The sequence below is a fragment of the Gossypium arboreum genome, chromosome 4 (genome assembly GCF_025698485.1).
Source record: "Gossypium arboreum isolate Shixiya-1 chromosome 4, ASM2569848v2, whole genome shotgun sequence".
Classification (NCBI taxonomy): Eukaryota; Viridiplantae; Streptophyta; class Magnoliopsida; order Malvales; family Malvaceae; genus Gossypium; species Gossypium arboreum.
In genome coordinates, this window is record NC_069073.1 from 16080987 (window position 1) to 16091757 (window position 10771).

A 10771-nucleotide genomic window follows, 5' to 3' on the forward strand; every position below is an offset into this window, starting at 1 on the left:
CCATTTTTTGTGGTTCTGTTTGTTCGAAGTTGTAACTTCTGTTCTAGGACTATTCATGCATGTTTAGTTCTATCATCTAAGAATGCTGCATCAACTGTGCATTATAGGTTTTTGGATCTGATTTGGGTTATAGAAGCACGATTAGGAACGCCAATGGTACCTTTAAATATTTCCACCCATACTTGCCTTAAACTCAAACTTAACTTTGGTTCTAGCATCAGAATCCAATCCCAAAATGGAAAAAATTCACCAGAAATCAAACCACCCCACCCCCAAACTTGAACTCCATTTTCAAATATCATGTTCATACAGCAGCAATTAATAGAAATTCCAGGCACAATAAACTGTATATTTCAAAATGACAGCGTAAAGTCTCCAAATTATACAAATGCTAGAGCTATCAAGTTATCACATTTCCAGGTTCGATAAAATCCCATCATGAAACCTCAAATTCAATTTTAAAAGGAGGTGGGATACAAACTTAAGTGTAAAACAGATACATCACCTAATTTTTGAACTGACTGCTTCCGTCTTACACAACCTTCGGCAAATTCCTATGCTCCATATTCGACTTCATGCGTTCTGCTAATAATTAACAGATAAGGAATCACATTCTAAGAATATCAGGAGACGCGCATGCTTAAGAATATCAGGAATCACAAAGGTGAAATCTGTGGCATGCTTAAGATTGAAAAGGGAAGCGAACAATAATTCTCAAATAACCAAATAGGAAGCAACAGAAAAGCATGAAGATACAAATGTAGTTATCCTCTTTTCTCTGTGATGGATAGCCAATTCAAACAATCAATTTATTTACTTAATTTACATGTCCTGGTAAAATTAACAGAAATTTATCAGACCTGGAAAAAGGTTTGAAAGGCAGCTTCCGCCATTCCTGCTCTGGCCTACTCAACGTTTTGGTCAAGTAATACATTATAGAACTTGCAGTGTTAAAAAGATCTTATTCAAACTTCATAAGTTTCGGGTGTGTAATTCAACAATGGTAATCAGAAAAATTAATCTAAGACTAAGAGTTTCCCTTTTCACAATATATTCAACCAATTAATAGGTTTAGAAATAACTAATAATCATTCAGCTTAAGTTTCAGACACCTATTCATCACACCATTTTAAATCCATGTAATTTGTAGAAATCAGAAAACAAAACCGACTAAAACGGTCATCACAACTAATAAACAAGTTCTTGAATGCAAAAAAAAAAAAAAAAAACAAGGGGCATCTGTTTGAGAACCTAATACAAATTCAACCAATCATCAGCCATAGACATAAACATCTTACCTAGCGGAGCATCAACCAGAAACTAGCTTAACAAAAATGCAGATTGCATTAAGTAGTATGAGAGGAACTCTCATGTATTGAGTGGCGTAAATGAGACCAATAAGTTGCCCTTTAAATGACTTTGTACGCCCTGCAGAGAAATCCGAGAAACTCCATCCTCTGGGAGCAAGAAAACGATCCTCATTTAATATTGCCAAAGCATTTGCAAGAAGCAAAAATCCTTCTAATAACGTCCACAAGCCCATTTTCTGCATATTAAAGGGTTTCTATTAATCTTCAACCAACTTCTAAAACTTTTCACACAAAAGCGTAGCCATGAAGATAAAGAAAAATCCATCAATTATGAATCCGGAAAACAAAACAGAAATAACATAAAGATTCTTAAAACGCAGCAGGCATAAGTAACTAAAAAACCGATTACAGCATCTTCAGTTTCAGCTAGAATAAACTTCTAAATGCAAACATAACATCAACGATAATTGAGTTCATTTTGATTTCTAGAACACCAATAAGGTGATTTAGTAAAACCCCATATTCCATAAGCAAGCTATGGAAAAGAGGGTAAACTCAGAAAAGCAGATCAAAGGGATTCCGATGTTGACTAAAAATTAAAACCCATTCGAAAAATAAATACTTTGTTGGATTTAGAGGGACTAGATCCATGGGTTCTTATCTATATATAGAAAACAAAAACATAATAAACAACTTAAAATCTATGGAATTTGAAGGGAAACAAAAAGCAGATCATGATTTCTAAATAAAAAGACCATGTTTAAACATTGAACAATACAAAGCATCAGAATGAAAGAGATTAAAGGGAACATTGAGAAAATAAATAAAGAATTAAAGGTTACATGCAAAAGAAGTGAAGATATGGGTGCTGCAGATTGAGAGAGCTGGTTCCTTCCTTGCAACTGTAAATAGATTCGACATTTAGAAAAGGAAAAGGACCCGTAAATAAATCCGGTTTGAAATGGGTCGGTTCGGATCCATCAAGGCACAAAAGGGTAGTACTTTTAAGACCAAACACCCAAAATGTATTTTCCCCCTACTACCCAAAGCCCAAATGTATGGTTTCTTTTTTATGTACCGATATATTAACCTGTATTTAATGGCACTAAAATAATATTAAAGAAAATTGGAAATAATAAATTATATAAGTAATTCATTAATACAAAAAGGCTTAAATAAAAAATCGGTACTTGTCCATTTCTCCTAAATTGATACTTAAGATTTTTTTTCCTAGGTTAATACCCGAACTTTTTTTTTGTCAACTAAATTAGAACTCGAATGTAATTCGTTCGTTTTTTTATAATGTGGCAACTGGTTAATCGTTAGGCGTCAAGTGGAGTCCTATTTGGCAATGATTGGGTCTTCTTTTTTTTCCTTGGAAAATAAAAATTAAATACTTTTTTTCATTAATTATAATAAAAATTACCTTAAATCATTTCACCCGATTATTTAACATTCTATTCTTTTTATTTTTTTCTACCTATTCATCATTTTCTAATATTTTTGTTAATATTCTTTTAGGGTTTATCCTGATAACACGCCCAATTCCCATAACTAGAGTCGAAGAAGAAAATAAGGAAAAATGGCTTCATCAACCAACAAAAAAATCAAGTGGTCAAATGAGGTTGTGTACTATCATTGTGGGTTAAGAGCTCCTGTTTGCAACGTGAATACTCCACGGAACAAAGGGAGAAAATTATTTAGGTGTGTGAAGTTCAAAAATGTAAAAGTTTGAATTTTAATTGTTGGGTTGAAGGAAATTAGGGTTTGTGCATTGGTTGTGTACTACCATTGTTGTGTGTGCAAAAAAACAAAAGGCTTTGTGATTTTGGTTGAATATTTTGTGTAATTTAGGGTTTAGTGTTTTAACATGTTTTGGAAATAAATTTGAATTATTTTGTTTCAAGTTGGAAATATGTAAATTTTACCTTAGTTACACATATAAGCTCTATTTTTTTTTTTGTTCTATGTGAGAAAGGAAAACTGAGGGTTGTGATTTTTACCAATGGGTTAAATTTAACGGTAACAATATGAATTCAATAGGAGAAGAACAGGGATGCATAATTGATAAAATAATTTTGCAAAATAAGATGTTGTTGACAGAGAATGGGAGATTAAGATTTAAGAACAATGAGCTCAATATAAAAGAAATGCAAAGAATGCGATTAAAGGTAACTCGTTCAAAAGAAAAGATCACATTGTACAAGGCTAATATGTCAAGAAATAACAAAGTAATATTTGCTTATAAGATGTTAATTGTATCATGGATGGTGTTCCGGGTATGTTGCTTATGGATAGTGATTTGTTGTCTATGTATTTGTTGCACTTATGAGTTTTTGTGCCAATATGAGTGAGATTTTTCTCAATTCCTCATATTTTTATTTCACTATAAATACTTAACACTCTCTTTGCTTTTATCCCTTTCTATGCTTTTATCACACTCGCAATGCTTCTGTGTCAAGCTTATAGAAGCTTCTTTCCTTAAGTTGTCTGTTGGTAAGTTCTTAAATTCCTCTTTAAGTTTACCAGATAGAAAGGAGTTGTTGTAAGAGCTATTCAGCAGGGCTTTCATTTGAATACTACATAGGAAGGAAAGTTCCATCCCTAAATTATTTGTACGTTCATTGATTCATGTTATTTCATTAAGTTTTAGTTATTCTTATATTTAAAAGAAGTCATTTGATTATTTTAGCCAAAGATAGGGGAGAAGGTCCTGGTGCTAAAAGGAAAGAACCCATTGAGTAGGAAAGTTCTAAGTGAATATTTCTGGTGAGTTCCTTTATACCTTGAGTCTGTTATTTACATTATTTCATTTAAGTTTAACTACTATATATCTAGGTAAGTGGCTTTAACCCTTGATCATGGTACTTGCATCAAAAGAGACGTGTTTAAAGAGTCGATGCATGCATGGTTATAGGCAATAAATCAGAAACAAAATTCATGTATGTGCATGGGTATAAATACTCATTCCTTGATACACAAGATTTGTATCTAAAATGGTGTAAGGAGGTACTAGAGGGTTGCTATGTATAATGATGAAAAGAAGACACATGATATCATGTTTTTCCTCCAGTATGATACTCTATTGCAAATCATGACTAGCGAATATCCAGCCTTGCGGGGGAACACTTATGTGTTTGAGTACAATGAGGAATGATGGAGGTATGGGGTCCAATTTACATCCCCAAGCATACGAGCCACATGAAAGAGTCTCGCATCTCTTAAATATGGTTCAATTAAAGCCGTTGGAGGAGTGGATAATAGATTGCGAATATGTCCCCAAAATTAGGTCTTCCATCTAATTATAAAAAAATACAAAATTTTAAATTTCAATATAACAACTTAATAATGAAATTAAATTAGATTTAAAAAGCATATAAATATTTTCTTACCATTTGCAATTTGAATGCCGAAATGTGTTTGCCATCCAAACAAATAAGAGAATTGGCCATTAAGAATTTTAAAAAACAATTAAATTTCATAATACAAAATTAAATAAAAAAAACCTTAAGACAATTTTAATAAAAATTGAGAGAATTCAAAAAAAAAATAGAATTGAGGGTTTTTAAATAGTTTTTTTTTTCTCGTTGGGGGTGAGTAGTTGTTGGAATTCAATTGTTGTGGGGTAACCGTTGGAATTCGATCATTGTGGGGAAGTCGTTGGGGAAAATACGTTCAACTGGAAGCGTTTTCTTGCAATGTTCACTGAAAACGTGTCCAGCTCAGCGCGATTTCAAAAAGTGGCATACAAAAAAAACAACCTCATTCGATAAATATTATAAAAAATAGCATTTTCTGCTAATTCACCCCTATTATACAATCAAAATTACCCTTCTAAATTTTCTCTCATGTTGTAATATCGGGGAGCCTGGTTTCAATCGTAGGTGACGACCTTTTGACTGTCCACCAACCTCTTTTTTCCTTCGACCTTTTGCTCTTTTCCTCTTTTCTTTTCCTTTCTACTATTTGTTTGCCTTTCCTTTCGGCAAAATAACTCAAGCTACCTCCGTCTAGTATGTTAGCTTGTTTTCAACGGTTCCTTGAAATCCTCCTTGATGTGCCGTTAATGGTGGTGTTTGATGGTGATTGGTGTAATCACACCAGGCCTTGCCTAGTGGCTGTCATGGTTGGTCTGCCGAGGGTGTGTGTAACACCCTTTGCCTGATCCCCTTGCCTGGTCTAGGTATTGAATGTTACGATCATGCCGAACTAGTTAACTATTTGTCTAAGATTCAATCTTAGTTAATTTATAAAAAAAAATTACCTTTTATACAACTTTATTTTCTAATAATTAACTATCAAACGCACTCTATAAACAAGGTTTAAAACACATCTTATTTACGTGAATAACCAAGCAAGTAGAACCAAACCATTACACAATAATTTCGCTTTGCTGGATATGTAAATCATATAAATCCCAAACATGAATTCTACTTAACTACACTTATTCTAACCTTGAGGCATAGCCTCAAAGGGTGCCCTTTTATATCCACAGACTTCTATCTCAGCCTGATCCTGTATACACAATAAAATCCACTCATAAATTCAAATGAACTTGGTGAGAATCCATAAATTAATACTTCTGAATAACACTTGAAAATTCAGATATAAGGGATTTATAATATATATATATATATATATATATAAATATATATATATATATAACTCCCTAAGATCAATAGAAGATTTTGCAAATAAAGTGGCATAGATGACTCCTACACGTTCATCTTAGACAACACGTGGCAGATATATCCACGGTGAATTTTGAATGTCCTCTTACATGTATTGATGATCCTCTTTCGGGGCTATAACTTCATCCAGCTTCATCTCAACTTATATTCTTCTTGTAACAGCCTGATTTCAGTGGTGTCGGAAAGGATGGTTTTGGGATCACAATTTTTGACAAGAGAGTCAATAAATAGTATTAATTTAATATTTAAGAACATTTAGTAAAGTTATATTAAACTTTACTTAGGAAATTTAAACGTTTAAAAAGCTAATTAAGTAAAAAGGATTAAATCGTAAAAGTAACAATAGTTAAATCTTATTAGTTAAATATATTCAATGGCCATAAAAAAGAAATAGGTGGACTAAAATGGTAATTATGCCATGTCAATGGTTAGTAGACGGTTTGGGGACCAAACCTTTGATATTTTCATGATAAAATTATAATATTAATATATTAATATTAGGTATTAAGTGATAAAAAGGAAGGAAAACATTTTTTTTTCTTTAAGTTCATCTTCCTAAATGTGAGAAAATCCATTTTTAGAGCAAAGAAGGTTCGGCCAAACTCCCTTCTAAGCTTGGATGAGTTTTTAAGGTCCATTTCTTTCGATTTTCATGTTTTTGAGTTCGTTTTAGCTTAGTCTAACTAACCCAGGGGTTGATGTGTGAAACCGTTAGAAGTTTAGGGGCTTACCATGAATGCGATAAGTGTATTCATGAACTTGGTTGTTAAATCCTTGAGTTTGAAGGTTAAGTATAAGTATATTAATAAATGATTTTTGATGATTTTGAGTTTAAGGACCTATTTGAATGTATATTAAAATGCAATGTGAATAATAGGAAATGATAGAAAATTTAGCCTTGATTGAAAACATAGAAAAATTGGCTAGTTGGTTTTGCATGGATTGTAATTAAATTGTGAATTTCGATTTAAGGACTTAATTGTACCAATGTTAAAGTGTTGAGGGTAATTTTGTAAAATTACCTTTAAAAGAGGTTCGAATTAGTTATTTTAAGTTGACTTCGAATAATTAAATTGAATAAAAATATTATTTAAATCAAAACATGCAACAATCGGACTTGAATTGTTGAAAGGCCAAAGTTTCAGATTAGTTGTCAGTACCTTTTTGTGCGGTCGTGTAGTCGAGGTAAGTTCGTTTAATGGTAAACTAATCAATTTTGTAATTTTAGGGAAAAAAATAATTTATGTTGCACTTTGTATAATTTATTTGCATATAAATTGTTAATTTATTATTTGGGCGATATTGTAAGTTTGTGTAATTTAAGATAATGTGTAAAACATTGAGGATTAGGGAATGATATGGAAACATGCTCCGTTTGAGCCTTATGAATACTTAGGATACAAATGACACGTCATTAGGGATTATACATTTTCAGGTGCTGGTATTGGATGTCCTACAGGTGGATGAGGTCCAGTATTTGTTTCGAATTCTCCACTGCTCGTGTGAGCAACATCGTGCAGTCTAACATCCCAACCTATAGCTCGTGTGAGCAAGTCTATTTCACAGCTCGTGTGAGCATTACATGATACGATTATTCTTACATGTATAGGCACACTTCGTGTGACCATGGTTCCCATGTATCCTAAGTAAATTCATTTGGTTCAATGGGTATTAAAGTTTAAGCAAACATTTGAGATGTATAAATGTTACATTGGATATATGTTAACTGTTATGTACTAGTTCACTAACTTGTGAGAATGGTGATTGAAATTAGGAATCAATTATATATATGAGCATGCTAATGGAATAATGCATTAACTTTATAAATTTGAGCCTATTTGGTAAGTTTTTGTTAAATTTTATACGTGCTTACTAAGCATTATATGCTTATGTATTTGTCTTTCTTTTCTTGAATATCATCGAAAAGCTCAATCGGTTGGAATTTCGTGGGAGCGCCATCGCAATCTCCAATCATCATTTTGGTAGCTTTTGGATACTTTGGTTAAGGTTATAAAAGGCATGTAATAGGACTTAAATATTATCTTGGTTTGTTTTGGTTAGGTGTCAGGTCTATTTTTGTTTTATTGCCTTTGTTAAGGATGTTTTGTAAATATGGTATAGATATGTGATGTTAAATTCTCATGCATGCCCTTTTGAAAGTGAATAGTATTTATTGTTTTAGCATGTATTAGGCTTGTTTAAATGTATTTTTAAAGTATGAAAATGGTTGGTTTTAATTTGGCTTGGAACATAGGGGTTGGATGAAAGTTTGCCTTGTTTTAAGAGCTTTTTAATGTGCAAACGGCCTGGGCTGTTCCACATAGCCATGTGTTTTTATTAAATTTAGGTGCACGATTTTTCAAATGGTCATAGTTAGATACACAGTCTGGCCACACGGGTGTGTGGAGAAGTGATACGACAATGTATAAAGCCACAAGCCTCGGCTATTCCACACGGCCATGTGACCCTTGTTTCCAAAAGTTTAAAATTTTTGCATATTTTTCTGTTTTGATTCAAATTAGTCCTGGATTGTTCCCAAATTATTTTTAAGATTTTTATAAGCTATCGAATGTTATCGTTTATTTTATATTTTTGTTTCCATTTGATGATAAATGTCCTGATTTGTACTGTAACGCTCTGTAACCCCAATCTAGTGGTTAAAGGTGTTACATTTAAGGATATCTGAGCTATAGTTTAGTCGATTCTCAAATTGGACATATCATGTATAAAGTTTAGAAATACATGCCATTTTATAACCTATGATAGTGTGATGTCTCCTGACTTAAACTAATTTTGATTTTCATTTTAATGAAACATGTCGTCCAACCAAACTGATTCTGATGAAGCCAAGAGAAATGGTCAAGCCTCTGTTCAAGGGGCAACCATTAGTGAGATATTTTTTTGAGGGCTGAAAAGGTGAGCCTCAAGAAGCCTTCTTCCATATTATGTCTGAATGGTTTACTAAATTCATTAGAACAAATTCGATGGCTTAACGACCTCTACCCCCTCCCATAACCCAACCAGTTCCCTCTGTTCCTCAAGATTCGAAGCAGCTACATGTGAACAAGCCTCTAGTTGATAAGATTTGTAAATATGGGGCAGAAAAATTTCATGGTACAGTTGATGACGACCCAAAAAAAGCTAAGTTATGGTTAGAGAATACCATTAGAGTTTTTGATGAGTTGTCTAATCCGTTCAATGACTATTTAAAATGTGTGATATCTCTGTTAAAAGACTCAGTATATCAATGGTAAGACACGCTAATAGCAGTGGTACCGAAGGATCTCGTAACCTAGGATTTCTTTCAAATGGAGTTCAAAAATAAATACGCCAGTCAGAGGTATATTAATAGGAAGAGGAAAGAGTTTCTAAAATTGAAACAAGGTAGTAAAATTGTAGCTGAATACAAAAGAAAATTCATACGACTTAGTAAATATGATCTTGAATGTATTCCAAATGAAGCTGTTATGTATACTCGGTTTGAAGATGGTCAGAATGAAGATATCAGATTGTTTGTTGGGATACTAGAGTTAAAAAAGTTTGTAGTTTTCGTTGATCTAGCACATAAAGCTGAAGAACTTAGCACATAAAGCAGATTCGAAAGTTTGAGACTCGAGTAAATGACCGAGGGGAAAATTTTTTTCTTCTCCAATAAAGAAAGTGAAGGAATCTTATAGTCGTTTGTCAACTCAATCTAGATTTTTAAGGAGAGACTGAGGAAAAAAAGTTAGTTCAAAACCCCAGGCTACCTCTGTAGCTAGTGTGGGTAATGTTCGCAATGTTAACAAGCCCGAATGTCAACTTTGCAATAAAAGGCATTTCAGCTAGTGCCGATTGAAAACCGAATTGTGCTTCAGATGCGATTCCTTTTATCATTTCCTTTGAGATTTCCCTAAAAAATCCAACAGAGAAAAAGCCCAAAGCGTTTGATCTGGGAGTACGCCATCTAAAGGTAGACCTCCGAAGAATAATGGCAATGCGGGAAATAGTAGAAGTTGGATGAAAGATTCTGTGGCTCAGTCTGAGGCATGGGCACAAGAAAATGCTTACATAATTCGAGCTCGTGAAGATGTTTCAACACCTGATGTGATTGCCGGTACATTTACTCTCTTTAATGTTAATGTTTATGCTTTAATTGACCTGCGGTCAATACATTTGTATATATGCACTACACTTGTGTCAGATAAGAATATATCGATAGAGTTAATTGAGTTTGTAGTCAAAGTAACTAATTCGTTAGACCAGTATGTTTTAGTTGATAAATTGTGTAAATATTGTCCACAGAAAATTCAGGATTGTGACTTTTCGGGTGATTTGATATTATTACCATTCGATGATTTTGATGTAATTCTCAGCATGGATTGGTTAACTTTGCATGACACCGTTGTGAACTATAGACAAAAGAAAATTATATTGAAATTTCAGAATGATGAAACAGTTAGAGTTGAATTAGATAGATTTGACAGCGCCACCAATATTATTTTTGCTTTGTTAGCTTAAAAATGTGTTCGAAAAGGGTGTGAGGTGTATCTAGCACATATTTTAAATACTAGAACTTTAAAACTGGAGTTGGAATCAGTTCCGACTGTTTGTGATTTCGCAGATGTATTTCCAGAAGAACTGTCAGGGTTACCGCCGGTCAGAGAGATTGAATTTGCTATTGACTTAATACTGGGAACTTCTCCAATATCGATTGCTCCTTATAAAATGGCACCGGCTAAGTTAAAGGAGTTGAAAGCACAGTTACAAGACTTATTGAATAGTGGGTTT

The 10771-nt window shown here is 33.1% G+C and overlaps 1 protein-coding gene across 2 annotated transcripts; it reads right to left on the reverse strand.

The window, feature by feature from the left end:
• Nucleotides 1-245: 245 nt before the first annotated feature.
• On the reverse strand, nt 246-2302 carry LOC108458199 (uncharacterized). Of its 2 annotated transcripts, none has more exons than XM_017757498.2 (3): nt 2153-2302; nt 1299-1546; nt 246-582 (listed from the first exon to the last, which is right to left on the reverse strand). In XM_017757498.2, the coding sequence occupies exon 2, from the start codon at nt 1541-1543 to the stop codon at nt 1310-1312; it is 234 nt and encodes a 77-aa protein (XP_017612987.1). In that variant the 5' UTR covers nt 1544-1546; nt 2153-2302; the 3' UTR covers nt 246-582; nt 1299-1309. The 2 variants fall into 2 exon arrangements, with proteins under 2 accessions (XP_017612987.1, XP_052882538.1); XM_053026578.1 differs by having other exon boundaries at nt 246-585.
• Nucleotides 2303-10771: the final 8469 nt, after the last annotated feature.